Source organism: Bison bison, unplaced genomic scaffold, assembly GCF_000754665.1.
Source record: "Bison bison bison isolate TAMUID 2011002044 unplaced genomic scaffold, Bison_UMD1.0 scf7180017864166, whole genome shotgun sequence".
Lineage (NCBI taxonomy): Eukaryota > Metazoa > Chordata > Mammalia > Artiodactyla > Bovidae > Bison > Bison bison.
The window spans coordinates 1,072,751-1,098,510 of record NW_011494738.1 but is presented as its reverse complement, the minus strand read 5'-3'; the positions used below and the strand labels follow the sequence as shown (position 1 = coordinate 1,098,510).

Genomic DNA, 25,760 nt, shown 5'->3' with positions numbered 1-25,760 from the left:
AGAAAGTTCTGAAGGATAAAGTGAGAAATAAGCTAAGCTAGAGGGAGGAGAAATGAGGTCACGACCTGGTCTGGCATGTGGCTGGACAGCCGCTGCTACAGTGCTCAGGCACTTGGTGTGGCCGCCTAGGAGGCGGGGCCTCCTGGAGCGCCCGGAAAACTCCTGGACCAGCGCGCGGCCTTCCTTTCGGATCCGCCATCTGCGGTGAGTGTGTGCATGCGGCCGCGCTCTGGCCCGTAACTTGCCATCGCCCCTTCTGTGTCTCCGGGTCTCATCCGTCTCCTCCTTTTCCTCACCCTCAGGTGGAACCGCCGCCAAGATGCAGATTTTCGTGAAGACCCTGACGGGGAAGACCATCACTCTCGAGGTACGGGCCAGGCCGGGGAGAAGCCGCGGCCTGAAGGAGGGAGGGCCTGAGGCGGATTTCTGCACGCGCGCTGCTTTCCGCTGTACAACGCGTTTGTGAGCCGGGCTTCTAAAATCTGACCTTGAAGTGAGGGTTGTTTGCTGAGCCGCGGCCTAGGGCGCGTTTTCTGTGACTGAAGTCCGAGCGTGTCACCTCAAGGCGTTCCGACAGGGTAGCCGGAGCCGGCGTCGCGCGGTGGGAGGGAGGCGCTCCTGTAGGTGGGCGCGAGCACGTGTGGCCGGGCCACGCAGTCCGGGGGTTTGCTAGGTAGGCTTCGGCCCCCACCAGCTCGGTTCCTGGGGAACTTGCAAGTTTCTTATTCTGGTACCAATGTTTGCGTTTTAAAACTCATAGGTCGAGCCCTCGGATACAATAGAAAATGTAAAGGCCAAGATCCAGGATAAAGAAGGCAAGTTGATATTTTCTGATTCAAAAACTCATCTGTAGACAGGCCCTAGACATACTTGCTGTGAAACGCGTTGTACGAAAATGCTTTTGGAATAACACAGTAGACGTGTGTGAATTCAAACGAGCTGGCTAATTTACACTCAGCGTCTTCTGTAAAGTGGCTGTGTTAACCTATATTAAGAATAAATGAGATTAAAATGTGTAAACATTTACAGTTACACCTTTACTGTAGTGAGTATTCACTGATGAACCATTTACTTGATTCAGGATTGTAAATCTTGAGCAGATATGCTTAATTTGCTATCACTTAATTTATGTATTCAACTTGTTTCCCATTAGGAATTCCTCCTGACCAGCAAAGACTGATCTTTGCTGGCAAGCAACTGGAAGATGGACGTACTTTGTCTGACTACAACATTCAAAAGGTCTGTTTGGAGGAAAGCAGCCCTTTAAGTATAAATATATGTCTTACAACTGGGAATTTTGACCAGCATTCAAAAGTAGGGAGAATAGCATTCAATTAGCAATAGTATCCCAGGTGATTCCTGCATCAGCATTTGAGAAGTGCTGCTACAGACCCCTACATTTTGGATTTTTGCACATTGCATCCCATGATGTTATTTAATCTTTCTATAGCAGTTTATGTAAGAATCAGATAACCGCCCCCCCCAACATTCCATCATCTGTGGCTGTGCTTGACATCCAGTTAGAAGGTGCATGATACTAGTTGTCTCTTCTCTGAACACTAGCATTAATGTAGGCATTTTTAAAGCCTGTTTCATTCTCTGTTCAATAACAGGAGTCCACTCTTCATCTAGTGTTGAGACTTCGTGGTGGCGCTAAGAAAAGAAAGAAGAAGTCTTACACCACTCCCAAGAAGAACAAGCATAAGAGAAAGAAGGTTAAATTGGCTGTTCTGAAATACTACAAGGTGGGCCAAGTAACTTTTTTGTCTATAGATGAATAATTTTGTTTGCATTTCTGGTTTCAAACTCTTTTTTATTAAAGAAGTTTGGAGATTTTTTCCTGTTTCGGTATTTGATTGGGCTTTATGTAATGGGGATTACCTGTAGCTACTTCATTTCAACTAAGCTTCGGGTTCTAATGTCAGTTGGGTTCAGGTCTTAACTCTGTCCATTACTTGCATGGCTGGACTTTAAAAACTCAACTCTTTGTTGTACTAATTACTGGTGAGAATTTGGGATGCTTTGGTTTGTGAATATTAAAAACTATCATTGTCGTGTAATTTAAAGGATAAATATTTTGAGTCACTTAGACTTCAGAATATGTTGCAAGATTATCTTAATAGCAAGTTTCTGCTTTTTAGGTGGATGAGAATGGCAAAATCAGTCGCCTTCGCCGGGAGTGTCCCTCAGATGAATGTGGTGCTGGAGTTTTTATGGCCAGTCACTTTGACAGACATTATTGTGGCAAATGTTGTCTGACCTATTGTTTCAACAAACCAGAAGACAAGTAATTGTATATTGGTTAATAAAGATATGAGCTAACATTTAAATGTTGGGTTTTATTGCACTGCTTTTAAAAGTGGACTTTAAGCATCAGATTTTCTAAAGTAACCTGTACTTTGCAGAATTATGTTGTATTTAGTATCAGTTGTTTAGATTTAAGCCAGTTATTTTGGCCTTAGCAGGATTGCCATTTAGACTGATAATTCTTGGTTGTAGGGGCCTTGGTGTGCATCAGTAGGATAATGAACAGCATTCCTGGCCTCTACCCACTTGATGCCATGAGCATACTATCCCTCCCCACAGCCAAAAGTATCCACATTGCCAGATGACCCGAGGGTGGGCAAGAACTATATATGCTCTTCCTCACCCCTGCAGATTGGGAAACACAGGTTTGTGTGAATTGGTATTACAACCTTGCCTTAAAAAGCAACAAAATACTTGTTTCCTACAAATGAAGTTTAAAGGCTGAGCTCATGAGTTGCCAATTCATCCATCCCAAGTCTCTGGGTGGTTTGGCTCAATATTTGCTGTTGGCAATGCAAAGGGTACATGCTATTATTCAGTGCTAAGTGTGTAAATTCTAATGTTTACTTACTGGTAGTGTTGATGCTAAAAAATATGGTTTCCTAGTATTGGTACCTCATTTTGTCTCTAGAGCACAGTTCAGGATCACTGTACTAAAGCACCTGAAACTTAAAACAGGTTTTAAGATTCAGTCATACACCAGTAATAGTTTCCTTTAGCCATATTTTCCCATACGAGGATTTCTAGTTGTATGCACTCTTAAATAAGGTTTCCTAGGACTGTAGTATTTTAACAGTTAAACATCAGTTAAAGCTTGGTAGAGCTTCTTGACCAGTAGTGAGTGGTGAACTATACTTTCAGTAAAACAAAACTAGTTGCTCTATAATAAGACAAAAAACATTTAATCATTTATATATTTTTAAATAATTTTAAAATCCTGGATCCCAAGAAGTCTTGGCTGGAACTTCTTTTTCTTCGTAACAAATAATAGCATCTCCCACTTTAAATTCTATCTTTTCTTCATCCAAACTAAGACCACAGTCCATTCCAGTTTTGACAACTGAAGTATCATCTTTATGGTGTTTCAGTGAGATTAATGAGCCTTTAGGGGAAAAAAGAAAATATAGGGTTCATATAGTCAACAAATAAGTATCCAGCAAGTACTGTTGTCTGCTACAACAGCAGACTACAAGGAAAATAACACAGGTTTTATACTTCTTCCACGTTACATGATGGGGCTAAATAACAAGGAAAAGGGTAGAAAAGTTACGTGGCTGTAGTAATCTTCCTTTTTAAAGGTAACACTGCAAGGGGTGGGGTGGTTCTCAGGACTTGGATGAGCTAAACCAGGATGACACTGCAGGCAAAGGTGGTTAGAGGATGGAAATAAGTAGACATGGCTCAAAGGGCTTCCCAGGTGGCCCTAGTTAAGAACCTGCCTGCCTGGTGCAGGATGTAAGACATGGGTTCAGTCCCTGGGTCTGGGAGATCCCCTGGAGAAGGGCATGGCAACCCACTCCAGTATTCTTGCTGAAAAACTGGACAGTCTGGTGGGCCTTAGTCTGCAGGGTCACAAAGAGCCGGACACAACTGAAGCAACTTAGCACACATGGCTGGAAAGGTAGTTTGGGGTCAAGGTAAAGGTAGTTTTAGAACCTTAGAAAATTAAGACGGGAACTAACAATCCTGTGGGAATCATTGGGACCGGAGGCCAGATACGAGTTAGCAAGAGGTGACCTGAGCTAAGACTAGGGTAGAGAAAGACCTCAGATGGTAACCCGCAATCAGGTTTTTAGTGACTGGATAGGAAAGAAACAGTTTTATGTTGCTTACCCTTCCAAATAACATGTCCATTGCGGATTAACTTAAATTTTTTTTGCTTTTCTATCTGTCCCTTTTGGACTCTGCAGCCAGCCACAGGAACTTTTTTCTTCCCTTCTGTTATAGAGAAGGTAGCTAGTATAGAAGCCTCACCTTTAGGAAGACAAGAACGTATACTGAAAACAGAAATTCTGACAAATACATAATTTCTGACATTCTGCACAGCAAAAATTAAAGGCGTGAGGAAAAAATACAAACTCTGGTAAAGAAGTCTCGATTTTCTCTGATTCCACCACTTATTTTCCTGGCCAATATTAGAAATAAAAGCATAAAAATCCTTGGAAATGTACTTACCAAAAGAATTTGGAAATGTACTTACCAAAAGAATGAACAAAAGAAACATGTTTACTGTTTTGGCTGAATAAAATGCAGAAGATGCTAATAGTTGATTGTAAATTGAGTGTAATTTCTGTCTACTTCGTGAAAAGCTAGTTCTCAGTCATCCTTCAATACAGTTTCTCAACTGGATCATCTTATTAAGCTCACCACTGGTAGATTATACACACTTAAGAGTACTAAATCTCTGATTCAACTCAGTTTTTTTACTGACTGAAATTTGAAACATTCGAATACGACATGGTATCACACACTAGAATGTACTAGTTTTCTAGGGTTAGTGCTATTTGGTGTTCACTTCCTCCTAGAAATCCTCATGACTTTTCTAAATTGCTCTTACCACAAGAACGTAATAAATCTCTGTGTGATCATGTTTAGCAGGTCAGAAGAGCCTAAAATAAATCTGCATCGTGGACCAAAAATGAAAATACTGAGTCTCATCATGAGCAAACAGACAAATCCAAATTAAAGTACATTTAACAAAGTCACTGGCCTATGCTGCTGCTGCTGCTGGTGCTGAGTCGCTTCAGTCGTGACTCTGTGCACCCCCATAGACGGCAGCCCACCAGGCTCCCCTGTCCCTGGGATTCTCCAGGCAAGAGCACTGGATGCCATTTCCTTCTCCAATGCGTGAAAAGTGAAAGTGAAGTTGCTCAGTCGTGTCCAACTCTTAGCGACCCCATGGACTGCAGCCTACCAGGCTCCTCCGTCCATGGGATTTTCCAGGCAAGAGTACTGGAGTGGGGTGCCATCGCCTTCTCCACACTGGCCTATAACACTTCAAAAATGTCAAGGTCAAAAAAGACAAGAACAGGGAACGTCCTTGGTGGTCCAGTGGCTAAGACTCCATGCTCCCAATGCCAGGGGCCCAGGTATAATCCCTGGTCGGGAGCTAGATCCCACATGCTGCAACCAAGACCTGGTGCAGCCAAATATTTTTTTTAAATCTGTCATCCTGGACCAGGGGAAAAATATATAGCTATAAAGTACATTATAGACACAACATGGACTGTTGACTTACAGTATTAATGTTCAATTTCCTAAGTTTGATATTTGTGGTTTTATAAAAACATCCTTGTGTTGAGAAAATAACACTGGGTAGGCCAAAATGTTCATTTGGGTTTTTACAAACGAACTTTTTGGTCAACCCAGTATTTAGGGACAAATGAATACAATACCTCAAATTTACAATTAAATGGCCCAGGAAAAAACTGTGTATGGAGGAAGGGGGTGGGCTAAAGCAAATTAAACAACTGAACTGGAAGTGAGTCTGTATACTTTAGCCTTTAATCTGGCCAAAGGATATGTTAGAAAAAATAATTTTAAATATTAAATATTTAATGTAAGTTTTCTTCTCATGGTGGATTTCTCTGCCAGTTGCAGGACACAATCAATGGCTCCTTCCACAACACTATTAACCTTTATGCCTCCATCCAGTCTACTTTGTATTATGAGTTGTTTATGTCTAACTAGAGGGCACGTTCTTACTGCCTTATTGCCTTTATATCCTCACAGCCAAAGCATAACACCTTACAGAGGCCACGTGTTTATAATACAGATGAAATTATGCTGAACCCTTATCTACAGTAGTCATTTTTTCTAGAACACAGGATATGTGTTGGAAGAGTGAACATATTTAAACAGTGAAATACATTTCCCCTTAAACTTTGCTTGAATGTTTAGAAGTACCATTCAGTGAACACTCACCTATTGGGTGCTCTTCCACAATGCAGGGCAATCTGCTGCTCAGTTCCTCCTGCAAATCTTCAATAAGACGGTAAATGATTTTGTGAAGTTTAATTTTTACTCCTTTTTTTGCAGCCAACTGCTGGATAACATTGCCTGCATTCACATTGAAGCCGTATATAACACCTGGAAAGCATAAATAAAGTAGCACAAATATTGCATTAAACAGTCTTTCAAGCAAAAACTCAAATCTAAATTTTTTGCTTCTATGTAAGTTAAAAGCAAGTAGGAGAGAGAAATTCTATAATATTTTCTCATGAAAGCTAGTTTTCAAATTAATAAAAATATTTTATAAATTCTGTTATGTCTTACTAAACAAGGAAAATGTCTTCGATTTTTAAGTGTTCTTTATGATGTTTAATGTTCGTTTAGGAAACATTTAAAGTGCCCAAAAGGTGCAGCTGCTGCTGCTGCTAAGTCGCTTCAGTCGTGTCCGACTCTGTGCGACCCCATAGGGCAGCCCACCAGGCTTCCCCGTCCCGGGGATTCTCCAGGCAAGAACACGGGAGTGGGTTGCCATTTCCTTCTCCAATGCATGAAAGTGAAAAGTGAAAGTGAAGTCGCTCAGTTGTGTCTGGTTCTTAGCGACCCCATGGACTGCAGCCCACCAGGCTCCTCCATCCATGGGATTCTCCAGGCAAGAGTACTGGAATGGGGTGCCATTGCCTTCTCCCAAAAGGTGCCAGGTGATACGCTAAATGTTAACTTTTACACCAGGGAAATAAAAAAAATGATTATAGCTAAAGTATTATTACATTATTTTAATAATTGTTATTAATTACAATCTTATAGCCCACAACTTTTGTGCTTTGCTCTGAAGTATTCAGCCGACCAAAAGATGTTAAAAAAACACATGACCCTTAAGCAACACAGGTGTTAGGGATGCTGATCCTCCAGACAGTTGAAAATCCAAGAGTAACTTATAGTTGGCCCTCCATATAAATGTGGTTCTTCCACATCCAAGGAGTCAGCCCACCTCAGATCTTGTAGTACTGTAATATTTAGTACTGAAAAAAATCCATGTATAAGTGGACCCACAGTTCAAAACCATGTTGTTCAAGTGTCAACTGTAGTTACTTAATTAGAAAAGGTCAAGAGTTATTTAAGAAATGAAAAAAGTACTATGGAGCTGACCATTTTACCAAAGAACAAATGGGGGAAGCAAAAGCAAAACACTTTCCTTAAACAAGTGAAAAAATTAAAGCAAATGGCTTAGTCAGGAGAAAAACACAACGACCTTGAAAATCTTGTCATTAAGAAATCGTTCAACACACCACACTATTTACATTAATAGTATAGTCAATGCCCATAAAGGACTTTGAAATAGCCGGCATTATGGAAGACACCATTTCAGTAGTAGAGGTAACAACTAATTCTAATCAAGTTAGGTCATGAACTACCTCCTTCCTAAATGATTCACTAATTCAGTAAAATTGGTGCTTTGCCTAGATGTTAAACCTAGTCAAAGTGACAGTCATGCAGTCATGAGTCCCCATTCTGTATAACGTAAGTTTGACTTATTAATAGTCCCCTTGCTTTCGAGGTTATTTAAAGCTAAAAGGAGCTTTTGATCTAAGAAAAATATAATTTATAAAATTACAAGTGAACAAAAATAGGCAGTCAAAAGTAAAAGATAACACTGAATAGGCTGACTGCAGATTTCAGGAGCATTCAAAAATCTAAGTGAAAGAGAGAACCAAGCTTGGTTTAGTTCGGGATCTGGGCAAGATGAGGTGGCAGTAATGGTACACTGGGAAAAAAAAAATCAAGAAACACTCCTGGGGCTTGAAATAGTTCCCCAAGAGTTCAGTACAACAATGACCAGTGGGGCTGTGCCTGCAGTACTGCACATCCTGTGCAGGATGCAATCACTAGCTGGGACTGGACTGCCAACAGGAAGGGGAATGTGGATGGGGAGTAAATGTCAGGTGTCAGCAGCCCAGCAAAAAAGACAAAAGTGAAAGGTTCAGAGTGTGTTCTAGGGAACACAGTTAAACAGGAAATGGGAAACTTACCATGAAATGTTTCAGCAAGGTTGACATCATTTTCACTAATATCACCCACACCGAAATGTACCAAATCTAGTTCACACTCATGTGAAGCATCATAGGTATCCATAACGTTCAAAATGGCTTCAACAGAACCATCAACATCACCTAAATGCAGCGAAAGTTTAAAAATACTGATGTTAGGAGTTAGGAATTAACAGACTCAAAATTGTAATAATCTATTTAAAGCAGTAACTAGAATGGCATTTATCATGGAATATATTCTTATTTAGGTTTAGCGTGATAAATACCTTCTTAGCTGAACAAAGTATAATGAACCAGATATACATTTACAGCAAAAGTCACAAGAAAATTGTTGAAGGAAATCTCCCTCAGTGGAGGTGGGCGAAAAGGGTGAAGAGGGTCAAAAGGAACAAAATTCCAGCTATAAAATAAATACATCATGGGATGTAATATACAGCACAGTGACTATAGTTAATTATACTGCACTGCTTATTTGAAAGCTGCTAACAGAGCAAATCTTAAAAGTGTTCAAGAAAAATTTTATAACTATGTATTAGTGAGAGATGCTAACTAGATTTACTATGGTGGTCATTTCACCATATATTCAAATACTGAATCATTATGAAAATGTTACATGTCAATTATATCTCAGCTTTTAAAAATTCCCTTCCAAAATACTGAAATCATTTCAGCTTATGGCCCAAATTAATAAGAGAATGACAAAATATGAAAAAATGACAAAAAATGAGTTGTAAAATAAAATCTTTTAAAAGTCACCTTTAACAATTACAGGAAGCACATTTGAATCTCTTTCTAGTTTCTCTTTCGGCTTTAAGGGCTGCTGCTGTCTTTTTTCTCTGTACTTTATATATGACCTCTCCTTCCAGTGCACAGTGCCATACTTCTCGCGGTCTTTCCGATGTGCTTCTTGGTGTTCCTTTCGCTTTTCTTCTATTAATTTTAAATCCTCTTTATTTTTCTCCTGTTCTTGCTCATACTTTCTCCAGTCAACAACTTCACGTGCCCTTGGCTTTACAGGGGGAGAAAGGGAATTACTTAACAGAAACCAATAACTGCTGGTTTTTTCCTCCACTATAAAATTAGCTTAACTCATATATGAAACCACCAATTAAAACTTTAATATGGAGGCTTTGTGTAAATTTGAAATTATTTAAAAATCCAATCTCAAACTGCTAAAAATTCTACAGCCAAACTCTAAAATGATATCACTGGCCACTCACACATGTTATAGTACTGGATTAACATTACTTATTTTGTACTGTAACATTATAGACTGACATTTTAAATCACTATATCATATTCTACATTATAGGAATTAAGCTTAATATACCTCAGATTCTACTTCAAGAATTTCATCTCCTGCAGAAGGGAGGTCTCTCCAGCCTATGATTCCCACTGGCATGCTAGGATAGGCCTCATTGACTGCTCTGCCATTTTCATCAAACATTAAGCGTACTTTTGCCCAACTCTTTCCAGCAACCAGAATGGAGCCTTTTCTCAAAGTTCCTCTTTGAATTATAGCTGTAGTAACGGGACTAATATGAAAATAAAAGCATATATTCTTAATGCCATAATCAGGATGTAATAGCACTTTCTCAAGTAAAGATACCTTTAAGAGATTACAAAATATTTATTAATATGAACAAACAGGGTTAATTCCATCACTTCTTAACTTCTCAAATAATTTTTCATACTATTTTCTGTTCAGTTGCTCATTCGTGTCCAACTCTTTGTGACCCCATGGATTGCAGCACGCCAGGCTTCCCCTTCCTTCACCATCTCTCAGAGTTTCCTCATACTCATGTCCACTGAATCAGTGATGCCACCCAACCATCTCATCCAATGTCGTTCCCTTTTCCTCCTGCCTTCAACCTATTCAATTTTCATACTATAAAAACATTTTTCATAATTGTAACCTAAGTGTCCATTAATGGAAGAATCAATAAAGAACATGCAGTATATACATATAATGCAGTAATATATAACCTTGAAAAAGAAAAAAAAATCCTGTTGCATGCTAGAATATGGGTGAACCTCCTAAATGAACATTATGCTAAGTGAAATGAGTTAGCCAAAAAGGACAATATTATATGATTCCACTCATACAAAATATCTAAAGCACTGAAAAGCACAGAAATACTACTGAAAGGTGTTGCCAAAGGGTGGGGGAAGGGAAAGGGGAAATTAACACTATATGGGAATAGTTTGTTTCGCAAGATGAGAGTTCTAGAGATCTGTTGCACAACAATATGAATATACTTAAGACTACTGAACTGTACATTTAAAAACGGTTAAGATGGTTATTTAATATTATGTACCTTTTACCACAATTTAAAAAAAGAAGAAAACACACAAAAATATTTCTTGTAAGGTTATGGTGGTGAAGGGTGCAGATAGCTGAGTATTTTGACAAAATCCTAATCCTCTTTCTATAACTAATAAGTTAAGCAGTGAAAAGACCTCTTCTGCTAATAAGGAGGGAAATTAAAGATGAGAACACTATTCCAACAATCTTACTATATATTAATGGGTAAGGACATAAAGGATTTAGAAACCCAAAAATGCAACAATTGCTATTTCATTCTAATTTATGTTAGCCTATAAGATTTTACCAATTCAGCTAAGTCAGTGGGGAAAAAAATAAAAATCAAACAAACTGAACTACTAAGTCACCCAAATAAGACTACTAAATGTGTACACATAGTTGCTATGGTCTCTTGATAACTGCATGTTGGGTTCTGTGTGGCAGTGCAATAAAAACCTTTTAAAAACAAATGCTTTGAAAATACTGTTCATGTATTAACAATAATATGCAATCCATATAATAATATATGGTTATATAATCAGGTCACAAAAACAATGAAATAAAATTATTAGAACGTATGCATTTTAACAGACCTACCCTCTTCCTTTGTCTGTGAAAGATTCTATTACTGTTCCTTCAACTGCACCAGTAGGGTCTGCTTTCAATTCCAACATTTCTGCAAGAGCAATAGTTGCCTCTGCCAAAGCCATCATGTTTTCACCCTTAAAAACAAACAAAAAGGAGTTGTTAATATACATTAATAAATATTATCTGTAAATGTAAATACCAGGATCAGAAAGTCAAACAATCCCTGACAGCGATACTTTTCTCTTTAAGCATAAAAAACAGAAATTAACCTATAAGAAGGAAGGAAAGAAGGATGGAAGGGAGGGAGAGAGGAAAGGAAGGAAGAAAAGAGAGACGCAAGAAAAATCTGACCCTGGGACAGATCTTGCAAGGAGCGGTGGCTGTATTATTTTTCAAAGAATAGGTACTAGTGCTTGTCAATACCCTTTTATAAACATGCTTCTTTCACCCTCATTCCTTAGTTTCCACAGATGAGTTTTCTTCCTCTCACTTACTTTACAATGCTACTTTACATGTGAAGTTCTAGTCAATTAAATAAGCTTTCACTGATTTCATTTTGATCACTCAAGAATTCAATGAAATACTACTTATCAAATAAATGAGGAGACAAAGCACTGACTAGACCCAGGCTATAAGCTACACTCTACTCAGCTGTGCAACCTTGAAAATCACTTCACCTCTCTGCATTCGTTGTTGTTGTTCAGTCACGCAGTCATGTCCAATTCTTTGTGACCCCATGGACTTGACTGCAGCTCGCCCGGCTCCTCTGTCCATGGGATTCTCCAGGCAAGAACACTGGAGTGGGTGTACATTTCCTTCTCCACTCTCTGAATTGCCTTTCCTCAGTTGTAAATTGAAAGGGCTAGATTAGATGACTCTTTCACCTTTAATGATCTCTGTTTATTGTGCTTTCTAAGGCTCCAAGATCATGTAGCTGATTAACTAGTGATGCAATTGGAATTGATGAGCAAAAGTTTTCCATTGTCCATGTCAGCTAAGAGACTGCTCACAGTTGTTACAAAGTGTGAAACAATAGAGACAACCTTAACAAAACTAACTAAACACTCTGCTTAGTTCAGTCGCTCAGTCATGTCCGACTCTTTGCGACCCCATGAATCACAGCACGCCAAGACTCCCTGTCCATCACAAACTCCCGGAGTTCACCCAAACTCATGTGCATCGAGTCGGTGATGCCATCCAGCCATCTCACCCTCTGTCATCCCTTTCTCCTCCTGCCGCCAATCCCTCCCAGCATCAGGGTCTTTTCCAATGAGTCAGTTCTTCACACGAGGTGGCCAAAGTATTGTAGTTTCAGCCTCAGCATCAGTTCTTCCAATGAACACCCAGGACTGGTCTCATTTACCCATCTACTTAATCCCTAGTATTTATTTCAGTTTACAAAATGCTGCTCTGAAAAGCAGAGTTGGGGTTGTTTCTTTGCATGTAAAGTCCCCTATTCCATCTTGGAAAAGAAGGCCTCATCTTACTGCCCTGCTACTCTCTTACCTCCACCCCCCAGGAATCATATCTGCCATGCGTTCAAATTCAGGTAAGCAGAGTCACATCTATCTATTCACTCATCTGATGGTCTCTAGGCAGAAAAAGCAGTCATGTCTTCAAATGTTCTCTTCTTGCCATCCAGTTTTCAGAGTGGAGTAAAAATCAAGGTACAGTAGAAAGATAAAAAAGTAAGGTGGCATTTTATGAGTTTCAGAAAAAAAGAGGCAGTTTTATTATTAATGGAGGCATAACTTCTAATCATCTTAGAGGAATAAATTAAGGAAAAGTAAAGATAAAATGAGACTTAACTGGAGGAAAGTGGCCAAATAAAGTAAAATTTCTTCAGTGAATGATCAGAAGGAAAAAAGTCCATATTATAAGTAAACCATGGAATATGGTCAGAATGAACAAAAAAGAAAATTGTTACTTAGTAGCTACCTGTAGAAGACAAGAGAATTGGAAAGTGCTGTCACAAAACAGGTACTGAGTTTCTTTGGTGTTTTTTTATCCAGAAAAGAATAACTGGTAATTTAATGGGCTTCCCTGGTGGCTCAGTGGTAAAGTATCTGCCTGCCAATGCAGGAGACAAGGGTTCGGTCCCTGATTAGGAAGATTTCACATGCCAAGGAGCAACTAAGCCGGTGCGCCCTAACTACTGAACCTGTGCTCCAGAGCCCAGCAACAGCAACAAGAGAAGTCACTGCCGTGAGAAGCCGTCATATCGCAACTAGAAAGTAACCCCTGCTTGCCAAAACTATAAAAGCCTGAGCAGCAATGAAGATCCAGCACAGAAAAAATAAAATAAACAGATAAATAAAATTATTTTAAAAAGAATAATTGGTAATGAAAAGAAAATGGAATTCATCACAAATAACACTATAAAACTTATAGTTATTTAACTCATAGAAGCATTGGATCAATCAATAACAGAATGAATCCAAATATTATAACACTGTATTAGTAAAAAGTTTTATTTGTTAAATCTCTCTTAAGTGCCGTAAGACCTAGTCTATAACTTTTCACTTAAAAACAGGCACTTTTTTATTACCAACCAAATTTCTGCTTAAAATAAGTCTTTAGCCTACTATTATCCTATCTATCCCTACAACATTTACCACTTACTCTCCTCATTCTAAGTATCTCATAGTAAGTAAAGCACACTTTAAGCCTGATTCTCGTGGACTGGTGACTGACCTTTCTGAGACTAATTTCTAATCTGCCAAACCAGGATAAAGGCACCAGCTTTACTGAGTACTGAGAGAATTTTTAAATGATGACAGAAATTCTGTGGGTCAAAATGTTCTTGAGCTACAAGGCACTCTGTGCACTTCATGCAGCACTCTCATCTGGACACACCTGTACTCACCGTGAGCGCAGAGACGTGCACTGCTTGAACATCACCTCCATAATCCTCACATACCACATCGTGTGCTAGCAGTTCTTTCTTCACTTTCTCAGGATCCGCCTCAGCTTTGTCGCATTTGTTTATGGCAAGGACAATAGGAACTGAAAGAAACAGAGTTAAGAGTGCAAATGATGGCACTTCAACTCCAGGTATTCACATCAAAACACAAAATTTTCTGGCTTTCTCTTGACTCAGTGACTGTATTTATCTAACAAAAGACCCACTTTAGACCCACCCTACCCTGCTTTCTACACATGAAGGATTCCAGATAAGAGATGTCAAAACAGCAAGTGTAAGATTCTGAATTAAGACTAGACAATTAACGATGATTAAAAAACAAAACCACAACAGTATTAAGGGCAGAGAAAGGCCTATCCTTAGACCTGAAAGCAGGATCAGCAACTACACTAGAGATAATTTCCAGAAAAAAAGATCAAGAGAAGACTCTAATCCAACTCTACCACTAGATCACCCTTTCATGGGTCATCGCCTTATCGTGGTGAAGGGGCTTGTGTAACTCAATGAAGCTATGCAGGGCCACCCAAGATGGACAGGTCACAGTGGAGCATTCTGACAAAACATGATCCGCTGGAGGAGGGAATGGCAAACCACTGCAGTATTCTTGCCTGGAGAACCCCATGAACAGTATGAAAAGACAAAAAGATATGACACTGAAAGTGAGCTCCACAGAACAGAAGGTGCCCAATAGGCTACTGGGGAAGAGCAGAGGACAGTTACTCCAGAAAGAATGAAGCAGCGGGGCCAAAGCAGAAATGACTCTCAGTTGTGGATGTGTCTGGTGATATAAGTAAAATCTGATGTTGTACAGAACAGTATTGCACAGGAACCTGGAATGTTAGGTCCATGAGTCAAAGTAAATTGGAGGTGGTCAAGCAGGAGATGGTAAGAGTAAACATCAATATCTTAGGAATCAGTGAACTAAAGTGGACGGGAATGGAAGAATTTAATTCAGAGGACCATTAAATCTACTACTGTGAGCAAGAAGCTCATAGAAGAAATGGAGAAGCCCTCATAATCAACAAGAATCTGAAATGCAGTACTTGGGTGCAATCTCAAAAATGACAGAATGATCTTATTTTATTTCCGAGGCAAACCATTCAATTTCACAGTAATCCAAATCTATGCCCCAACCACCTATGCCAAAAGAGCTGATCAGTTCTATGAAGACCTACAAGGCCTCCTAGAACTAACACCAAAAAAGGTGTCCTATTTATCATAAAAATTGGAATGCAAAAGTAGGATGTCAACAGACACCTGGAGTAACAGGCAAGTTTGGCCTTGGAGTACAAAATGAAGCAGGGTAAAGGCTAACAGAATTCTGACAAAAGAATGCACTGGTTATAGCAAACAATCTTTTTCAACAACACTAGAGACATCTTTACGTCCAGACATCAGCAAATGGTCAATACAGAAATAAGATTGATTACATTCTTTGTAGATGAAGACAGAGAAGCTTTAAACAGTCAGCAAAAACAAGACCTGGACCTGACTGTGGCTCAGATCATCAGCTCCTCAGAGAAAATTCAGACTTAAACTAACCGCAGGGAAAACCACTAGGCCAGTCAAGTACAACCTAAATCAAATCTTCTATCAATATACAGTGGAGGTGATGAGTAGATTCAAGGGATTAGATCTAGTAAACAGAGTGCCTGAAGAACTATGGACAAAGGTTTGTAATACTGTACAGGAGGCAGTGAACAAATCATTCCAAAGAAAAAGAAACGCAAGAAGGCAAAGTGGTTGTCTGAGGAGGCCTTACAAATAGCTGAGGAAATAAGCAAAAAGCAACAGAGAAAGGGAAAGGTACACCCAACTGAACGTACAGTTTCAAAAAATAACAAGGAGTTGTTCAGTGAACAATGCAAAGAAATAAGAGGAAAACAACAGAAGCGGAGGGAAAGACTAGAGATCTCTTCAAGAAAACTGGAAATATCAAAGGAACCCATCTAAGACAGGTATAAGAAAGGACAGAAATGGTAAAGACCCAATAGAAGCAGAAGAGATCGAGAAGAGATGGCAAGAATACACACAACTGTACAAAAAATTCTTAATGAACTGGATAACCAAGATGGTGTGGTCACTCACCCAGAGCCAGACATTCTGGAGTGTGAAGTCAAGTGGGCCTTAGGAAGCACTGCTGCCAATAAAGCTAGTGGAGGTGATGGAATTTCAGCAGAGCCATTGCAAATCCTAAAAGACGATGCTGTTAAGATGCTGCATTCAGTATGTTAGCAAATTTGGAAAACTAAGCAATGGCCTCACAACTGGAAAAGGTCAATCTTCATCCCAGTTCCCAAGAAGGGCAACACTAAAGAATGTTCAAACAATCAGACAATTGCACACATCTCCTATACTAGTAAGGTTATGCTCAAAATCCTTCAAGCTAGGCTTCAGCAGTATGTGAACCAAGAACTTCCCGATGTTCAAGGTGGGTTTAGAAAAGGCAGAGAAACCAGAGATCAATTACCAACATTTGCTGGATCATAGAGAAAGCAAGGGAACTCCAGAAAAACATCTACCTTTGTTTCATTGACTACACTAAAGCTTCTGACAGTGTGGATCACAACAAACTGTGGAAAACTCTTAAGGAGATGGGAATAACAGACCGCCTTACCTATCTCTGGAGAAGGAAATGGCAACCCACTCCAGTATTCTTGCCTGGAAAATTCCATGGACAGAGGAGCCTGGTGGGCTACAGTCCATGGGGTCAAAAAGAGTAGGACACGACTGAGTGACTAACACACACTTTACCTGTCTTCTGAGAAACCTGTATGCAGGTCAAGCAGCAGCAGTTAGAACCTCATTTGGAACACATGACTGGTTCAAAATTGAAAGGAGTATAAGACTGTATATTGTCACCCTGTTTATTTAACTTGTATGCAGAGTACACCATGAGAAATGCTGAGCTGGATGAGTTACAAGCTGGAATCAAGATTGCTGGAAGAAGTATCAACAGCCTCAGACATGCAGATGATACCATCCTAATGGCAGAAAGTGAAGATGTCTTGATGAAGGTGAAAGAAGCAAGTGAAAAAGCTGGTTTAAAACTCAACGTTCAAAAAACTAAGATAATGTCATCCAGTCCCATCACTTCATAGCAAATAGAAAGGGGAAAATGTGCATGCAGTGAGACTTCCTCTTCTTAGGCTCTAAAATCACTGCAGATGGTGACTGCAGCTATGAAATTAGAAAATGATTGCTTCTTGGCAGGAAAGCTATCACAAACCTAGACAGTGTATTAAAAAGTAAAGATATCACTTTGCCAACAGAGGTCTGTATAGTCAAGGCAATGGTCTTTCCAGTAGTCATGTATGGATGTAAGAGTCGGATCATAAAGATAGCAGAGTGCCAAAGAATTGATGCTTTTTAGCTGTATATTGTCACCCTGCTTATTTAACTTATATGCAGAGTACATCATGAGAAATGCTGGGCTGGAAGAAGCACAAGCTGGAATCAAGATTACCAGGAGAAATATCAATCACCTCAGATATGCAGATGACACCACCCTTATGGCAGAAAGTGAAGAGGAACTAAAAAGCCTCTTGATGAAAGTAAAAGAGGAGAGTGAAAAAGTTGGCTTAAAGCTCAACATTCAGAAAACGAAGATCATGGCATCTGGTCCCGTCACTGCATGGGAAATAGATGGGGAAACAGTGGAAACAGTGTCAGACTTTATTTTTGGGGGCTCTAAAATCACTGCAGATGGTGACTGCAGCCATGAAATTAAAAGACACTTACTCCTTGGAAGGAAAGTTATGACCAACCTAGACAGCATATTGAAAAGCAGAGATATTACTTTGCCAACAAAGGTCCGTCTAGCCAAGGCTATGGTTTTTCCAGTGGTCATGTATGGATATGAGAGCTGGACTGTGAAGAAAGCTGATGCTTTTGAACTGTGGTATTGGAGAAGACTCTTGAGAGTCCCTTGGACTGCAAGGAGATCCAACCAGTCCATCTTAAAGGAGATCAGTCCTGGGTGTTCATTGGAAGGACTGATGCTCCTTCCAATACTCCAGTACTTTGGCCACCTTATGCGAAGAGTTGACTCATTGGAAAAGACCCTGATGCTGGGAGGGATTGGGGGCAGGAGGAGAAGGGGACAACAGAGGATGAGATGGCTGGATGGCATCACTGACTCGATGGATGTGAATCTGAGTGAACTGCAGGAGTTGGTGATGGACAGGGAGGCCCGGCATGCTGTGATTCATGGAGTGGCAAAGAGTCGGACACGACTGACTGACTGAACTGAACTGAACTGAATTGTGGTGCTGGAGAAGACTCTTGAGAGTCCCATGGGCAGCAAGGAGATCAAACCAGTCAATCCCAAAGGAAATCAACCCTGAATACTCACTGGAAAGACTAATGTTGAAGCTGAAGCTCCAATACTTTGGCCAACTGATGCAGTCAAGTCATTGCAAAAGACCCTGATGCTTGGAAAGACTGAAGACAGAAGGAGAAGAGGGTGACAGAAGATGAGATGGTTGGATGGCATCACTGCTTCAATGGACATGAACTTGGACAAACTCTGGGAAATGGTGAGGAACAGGAAGTCCTGGCATGCTACAGTCCATGGGGTCACAAAGAGTTGAATACGACTTGGCAACTGAACAACAACCACCACCACTAGATCATCCGCCTCTTCTTTTCAGAAGCTTTTAACTCACTGTTAAAACCCAACATCTCACCAAGGGCTAAGGGTCATTATTGTAAACTTCCTTTCAGGATTTACAGCAACTCTTTCTTCATACACTTAGCTCAGTGACTGACACATAATAGAGTCTCAATAAATGTGTACTTAATGAATGAATCAAATAATCTAATCATCTACTTGTCATTACCAAATATACCCTCTCATTAGAGAACTCACACAAAATACAGATAATTCTCTGGTTAGGTTTCACCAAGTCTACAATGTTCTCAGTTATCAAAGGAACAGAAATTGAGAACAGACACAAAAGAGCTATGCAATCCACAACCTACTTTAGGAAAAAGTACATTCTATATTGACGAGCTGGTACTTAACAGACACCAAGAGAACAGGTACAGGAAGGCTGATATAAGGAATTTATCCTGTCTCAACCAACTGCTTTGTTATGGGATCCCTGACAGATTTCGCACTCATATTTGTTACATTCCTTAGGATCATTAAGAACATAGCCCATTCCACAAAAGCAACTTTGAGAAATTAAAAATTAACAAGAGGAACACAGAAGCTAGAAGACTGGATTCCAAATGCAGACATGATGCAAATTTACTGTAATTGGGAGAAGTTCCTGCCACCTTCTAGGTCTTAGTTTTCCTCTTTATGAGATGAAAAATAAAAAACTGGACTAGATCAATGACTGTCAACCTTTCTTTTTAAACTTGCCAACAAACCTAAGGGAACATGACACACTCTGTCAGGTACATTTTCTCAAGACAACAGTACTTTCTCAGTGAAAGTAAGGTCATTTCAGAATAAGAATGAATGTACAAAATATATGTGTGGTGTTTACTATTACAATTTTTAAATGGACAAAAAAGGAAGAAGATAGCCAAGTGATTTCCAAAAGTTTCAATTTTATACCTTTGACCAAATAAAAACTTATTTAAAGCAGATGAGGGAAAAGTCTCTTTTTAGAGAAGAATTCAGAATATCACTGTTTGGAACTCCTAGTGAATTTAGTCAATGGATACATAGGGGTTTATTATTCTAGGCTTATTTTTTATATCTGTTTTAAATTTCATTGATAAAAATCTTTTCAAAAGTCATTTGAGACTGTTAAAATTGTTATACCATGCCAAGTAGGTAAACAGTAGAGCAAGGACTATATTTGTGGTCACAAGTTCCAAGTTGAATCCTGCTACACTCTTCTTAGTAGATAATGTCTTTAGCAAAACAATTCAACTTTCTTTGAGCCTTACCTGTTAAACAGGTATAATAATCCTGGAATTCCCAAGAAGACTAAATGAGCAACATGTAAAAACAGTAACTCTATTTAGTAGATCCTTTAAGGAAAAAAGCAACTTCCTTCCTCATACAGGAAGTGAACCACACAGTACCGTGAGCATCTTTGGCATGCTGAATGGATTCTACAGTTTGTTTCATCACTCCATCATCTGCAGCTACCACCAATATAACAATGTCAGTGACCTGAGTGCCTCTGGCTCGCATTGCTGAGAAAGCAGCATGTCCTGGAGTATCAAGAAAAGTTATCTTTTCCCCAGAGGGCAAAGAGACTGTGGAAACAGAAATACAAGATCACTAAGGACTCAAATAAGAACATACATGACCTTATCAACACAATTAATAATTCTTCAAAATAATTTTATTACTTCCATTAATCTTAATTAGAACAATACAGATCATCAATCCACAATGAAGTGATAACGTACCAGTGAGACCTTTAGAGTTTCTTTTTACGTAATCATTTCAAACTATTCCTATTTCTAGACTATAATATAAATGTATAACAGTATACATATAATATAAATACCAACTGAAATTTAGAGGAAAAAACAGACTGATAGTTGTATAGGCAGCCACTCCTACATTAGCAAACAAGAGCTGCACAACTGCTTTGAGCAACAAGTAACTTAGTACACAGTTAGAAGCTCAGGATTTGAGTCCAATAGCGTTGGGTTTAAATCCTGGCTTTGCCACTTTACTAGCTGTGTACTTTGAAGCAAGTAGCTTAACCTAAACAAGTCTCAGCCTCTTTACATGTATATAGAACTACTAATACCTACCTCACAATGCTGTTGTGAAGATAAAAAAGATAAAGCATACAAGGTTCTCAGAATACAGCTGGGCACATGCTAAGTGTTCAGCAAATGACAGCTGTTATTTAATTACGAGTGGTAACACTATCCCAACCTAGTACTGAAGAGTCTTAGGCTCATTGGTCGCAAAGAGTCGGACACGACTGAGCAACTGAACTGAACTGAATTGAAGAATGGGCTAGAATAAAAAAGGTATAATTTTCGTCTTATACTACATACAAAATAACCTTTACCAGCCACCTGCTGTACATTTCATCTAATGGCTTTAAGCTTTAGCCTTTCTTTTACTTTAAATTTGTATACTTATACTATGATACCTGGTTTAAGAAAATAATATGTGGGGTTCCCAAGCACATTGTAAAGTGATTTGTGTTCATACCAAGAAAGGCACCAATGTGCTGAGTGATGCCTCCAGCTTCCATTGCTGCCACTTGAGTTTTTCGCAGTTTGTCAAGTAACGTCGTTTTCCCATGATCAACATGGCCCATTATAGTAACAACTGGGGACCTTGGGATTAATAAAGCTGGATCTGCCTGGGGCCTACAATTAACAGCAAAGGAGTTTCATTTCTTAAATATCAGATACACTTTATAGCCTATGAACTGATTTGCAGTTACCTCTGTGCGCTACCTTTAACAACAAAACCCAACATACAGCTCTGATTAGATACGACTATTTTCTTCTTCTATGCATACCAGTGGCTTATGATAATATATACAATGACTGCCCACCTGCTGTTGGCATCTTAATAACAATGAGCAGAACTGAATGAAATTTTAAAATTCAGGATCAGTACACATAAATCAGAAAACTAAGAAAAATAACCCTTAGAGTTTTATAATAACCTGAAAATACACTTTTTGATGCTTTAAGTACTTTGAATAAAAGGTTAACATATACTCACAGATCATTTTAATTGCAAAAGAAATTTTAAGTCAAATCTTTCCATTAAAAAGTGTGAAAAAAAAAAAACCAATGTTGTCTCCTTCCCCCAATTTACAGTTAAATTTTACCTTTTGACAGCATCTTTATTTTCTCTGACTTTGTCTTGTTTTAATTTGCTCCATTTTAACTTCATTCCTGACTTCTTTATCACTTCTTTGATCCAGACTTCATCTAAACGTGAGTGTGTTTCTAGTGAATCTATGTCAATAGCAGTGTTCATTAAAGATTCATATACACAGTCTGGGTGAAACAAGATAAAACCTTTTAGGATCATGAATTAAACACAACTAAAAAAAAAAAAATCCCAGATGCTGCAACTAAAGATCCTGCATGCCATAACCAAGACGTGGAGCAGCCAAATAAATAATTTTTTTAAGTTGCATTGTTACTACACTGTATTGTAATTATTGTACTGTATAGTCATTACTACAAATATTTTTTTGCCTGTACTACACTACAAATATTGTCAAAATGAGTGCAAGAAGAAAATTTGAAAATTACAGATAAACAAAGGGAAAGTAAATGAGTATAAACAGTCTCTCAGTCCAAAAACATCCTTTGGACTTATTCTAATAGCCCACAAGACTTCTGAGAAAGAAAGTTTCATTCAAATTTTTAAAAAATCTTTCCCACTTTTATTAAAACAAAATCTTGGAGAACTATATTTGGCAAAGAGCCAAGAAACTAATTAGGAACTGTCACCTAAAGTGAAAAATATTGGAATTACTTAACATCTTTTTAAACCACCAGTCTAATTTTCATCCTTAAATACCTGAATCTCACTGCAAATAAAATACCAGGTATTCCATATTTATAGGAAAATGTTTCCCTATTTTTCCCTATAAAATTATCTGGCTCACCTATGTCTTTTTCCATTGCTCTGGCCAACTCCTCAACAGTCATTCCAAGCCACACCTCCACCTCCTTTTTAGATTTTGTTGAAGGTAATGGAGATTTCTGTGATCTTTTTTCCTATTAAATATTCAGAATGCATAAAGAAGAAGGAAGAAAAAACTTTGAGATTTATTCTGGAATATATACCACAGTCATGGCTCCTAGTTCTACCAACTCTCACATAAGTAGTCAAACCTCAGACTAAAATTTAAAATCTTGCATTCTTAATTCACTGTTATATACTGATGTAAGTCATCAAATTCATCAATATCACTAGACAGCTAACTAGAACCTCCCTTCCTCACAAAGATTGATTGCCTGGAGTATAACATTAAGGCATAAAGATTTCATAAATGACAAAATACTCAAAATGGACTTCTACTCATCAGTCTAGGAACTTTCATCTCAGACCAAATAACAGAGAAATCTCTAAATACCTTCTTTGTCACCAGAAGCCTACGTTGAGATAATGCAGCCCTGAGGAGTGCATCTGTTTGCCAGGGTCGGGTGTATAGCTGAGCTGTCTGCACTGCATAAGCAGATGAAAACATGTGCCTCCACTGTGCCAACATTCTTCTTTGACACAGGCTGTGCAGCTGCCTACAAATAGTGTGAAACCGTAGCAAGTTCTCCAACTTCAGTATCTTCCGGTTCATGTTTCTCCTAAGAAAAAAAGTTGTAAAAGAATATTGTGGTCAATATTGAAATCAAGTTAGGAAACGTTAATAGGATATGTACTGCACGAAAAGCACTGTGCTCGTGTTTCAACAATGAGTAAAACTGGGTTCCCACAGTGAGCGAGCTCACAGTCCAGTCAGAGAGATGGGATGTCGTACCAAGTATTCTCTAGATATTAACTATTACTATTAGTATTCTTATGATTTTGTATGTCAGTAACACTGACATACAATAACTTATAAGGGCTCTTTTTTCTTGAAACATCAAGTAACCAAATAATAACTAGAGTGATTTTTTAACACAAATTTGAACTCATCAACTCTTTGCTAAACATCCTTTGTGGGGGCTGGAAGGGAATTATCCCCAGTTTAATATACAACTTCAAAACATGCTATATAAGGGCTCATTATCTGCCTTCTGTTAGTCTCTCACTTCATCTCTTACAATCTTATATTTCCCTCACGCCTACCTCCCCAATTTTTGTTGCTCTGTCCCACATATAATCTCTGATGGTCGTCATCTAATCTTTGAACCTTTGCATATGCTTCCTCTACTTGGAAGTGTCTTTTCAACCCTAACATTTTCTGTTCTTCCATAGCTGTTTCCCAAAAATGGATGTAACAGAGTGGGAAGAAGGCATCTAATAAATGCCTATTGAATAACGTTTTTTGATCACTCTTGTTTTTTGTAAGATTTATTTATTTTTGCCTGTGCTGGTCTATGTTGCTGCTCATGGGCTGGCTCTAGTTGTAATGAGTGGTGGCTACTCTCTAGTTGAGGTGCACAGGCTTCTCAATGTGGCGGCTTCTCTCACTGCAGAGCACAGCTTCTAGGCACAAGGGTTTCCGCAGCTGCACCACGTGAGATCTGTAGTTGTGACTGGGGAGCTCTAGAACACTGGCCCAGTAGTTGCAATGCATGGGCCTAGCTGCTCCTCGGCATGTGGAATCATCCCGGACCAGGGATCAAACCTGTGTCTGCAGTAGCAGTAGGATTCTTAACCATGAAACCAACAGGGAAGCCCCTGAATACTACTCTTCAGATGAAACAAGAGTTTATTGAGAAACTCACAATCAAACTCAACAGTATAGCTCAGAACTCAGTAGTACAGTCTTTTCCTCCTTGAGTCGTCTATTTCTTCTGATCACAAGACTGCATTTCTACAGTGTTTTTTTTTTTTCAGTGTTTAAAGCAAGGAGCAACTAAAAGAACATAAGAAGTACTACTTTTCTCCTTGGCAAACATTTCCTTAGCACCATCTTCTAGGGACTGCATTTGAGGTTGTTGATTCAAAGTTTAAGAAGCCAGAGTCACTTCCTCTGGAGTTCACTGTCTCTAAAATGTTTCAGTATAATGATTCTTAAACACCTCAAGAAAGGCACATTTAAACAATCTTATTTGGGTACATTTCCCTGAAGGATGAAGTAGAGCGCTCAGGAAGCACAGAATTTCTCGGGCGGGTGAGGGGTGGGGGTAGATTGTTTTTCTTTTTTTTTTTTTTAAATGAGTCTAAAACCAGAGTTAACAAGGACACGAATTAATGCAGTGGTAGGAAAGATCCTTCATGGAGATTAACCAAAGCACAGATATTTCACTGAGGCAGATATTCGAAATACACATGGCGGGGGCAGGGGGGGCGGCAATAAACCAAATACCCAAACTGGAAGGAAAACTTGCCACTTATTCCAAGCCTCTCGTTTTATAGAAAAGGAAAATGGAGTCCAGAGAGCTCAAAAAGCCTTCTCCAAAGTCATACCGCTAATTGCTGACAGTCAGGACTAGAACCCAAGCTTTCTGACTCCCAATTCCGGCGTTCCTTTGCCGCTAGGATATTCTTATTATGAAACCTGAAAAAAAGATGTTGGAAGTAATGTAGTTGCGTTGGTCCAAACATCTGAATGAAACAGTTGAAAACCTTGGACTTCATGTGCAAATGCAAGGTAAAAAGAAGTCACTATACAAGAACGACGGATCTAAGGTAGCTTCACCTGGAACCCGAGCCCCATAAGCCTTGAATACAGCGGAGGCGGGGGACTGGGGAACACCTGCCGCGGCGCTCAGGGAAAGGAAGCAGCCCTCTGCTTCCGGCTCGATAACTCCTTCATCATGCCTAAAGCAGGGTCGCGCACGGATTAGGTGCATCATGGAAAGGCTCCCGAATGCGCAATGTTCATCGTCTGTGCCGCTGACACTTTAGGCCAAATACAATACACGCCACCCAGTACGACCCGGCTAAGGGACCCACCCCTCGGCCCCTCACCTAGCTCCTACCTAGGACCCAGGACTTCGGGATTCTGAAGGGGGCGGAGATCACCTTCCGGACCGGCAGGACAGTCCATCAGCCAGTCCGTCCCTGAAA

The 25,760-nt window shown here is 39.3% G+C and overlaps 2 protein-coding genes across 5 annotated transcripts; one reads left to right on the top strand and one right to left on the bottom strand.

The window, feature by feature from the left end:
- Positions 1-143: 143 nt before the first annotated feature.
- Positions 144-2,327, top strand: RPS27A (ribosomal protein S27a). The gene is made up of 6 exons (XM_010841667.1): positions 144-204; positions 303-367; positions 761-815; positions 1,154-1,239; positions 1,614-1,745; positions 2,142-2,327. The coding sequence occupies exons 2-6, from the start codon at positions 320-322 to the stop codon at positions 2,289-2,291; spliced, it is 471 nt and encodes a 156-aa protein (XP_010839969.1). The 5' UTR covers positions 144-204; positions 303-319; the 3' UTR covers positions 2,292-2,327.
- On the bottom strand, positions 2,220-25,760 carry MTIF2 (mitochondrial translational initiation factor 2). 4 transcript variants are annotated; one of them, XM_010841670.1, is made up of 15 exons: positions 25,662-25,715; positions 25,158-25,248; positions 23,161-23,386; positions 22,690-22,801; positions 21,898-22,069; positions 21,264-21,424; positions 20,165-20,341; positions 14,063-14,202; positions 11,206-11,330; positions 9,634-9,838; positions 9,060-9,312; positions 8,286-8,426; positions 6,232-6,396; positions 4,141-4,281; positions 2,220-3,409 (listed from the first exon to the last, which is right to left on the bottom strand). In XM_010841670.1, exons 3-15 carry the CDS (start codon positions 23,377-23,379, stop codon positions 3,237-3,239), a joined length of 2,184 nt encoding a protein of 727 aa, XP_010839972.1. In that variant the 5' UTR covers positions 23,380-23,386; positions 25,158-25,248; positions 25,662-25,715; the 3' UTR covers positions 2,220-3,236. The 4 variants fall into 4 exon arrangements, with proteins under 4 accessions (XP_010839972.1, XP_010839970.1, XP_010839973.1 ...); XM_010841669.1 differs by having other exon boundaries at positions 3,187-3,409; positions 25,673-25,759; XM_010841668.1 differs by lacking the exon at positions 25,158-25,248 and having other exon boundaries at positions 25,673-25,760.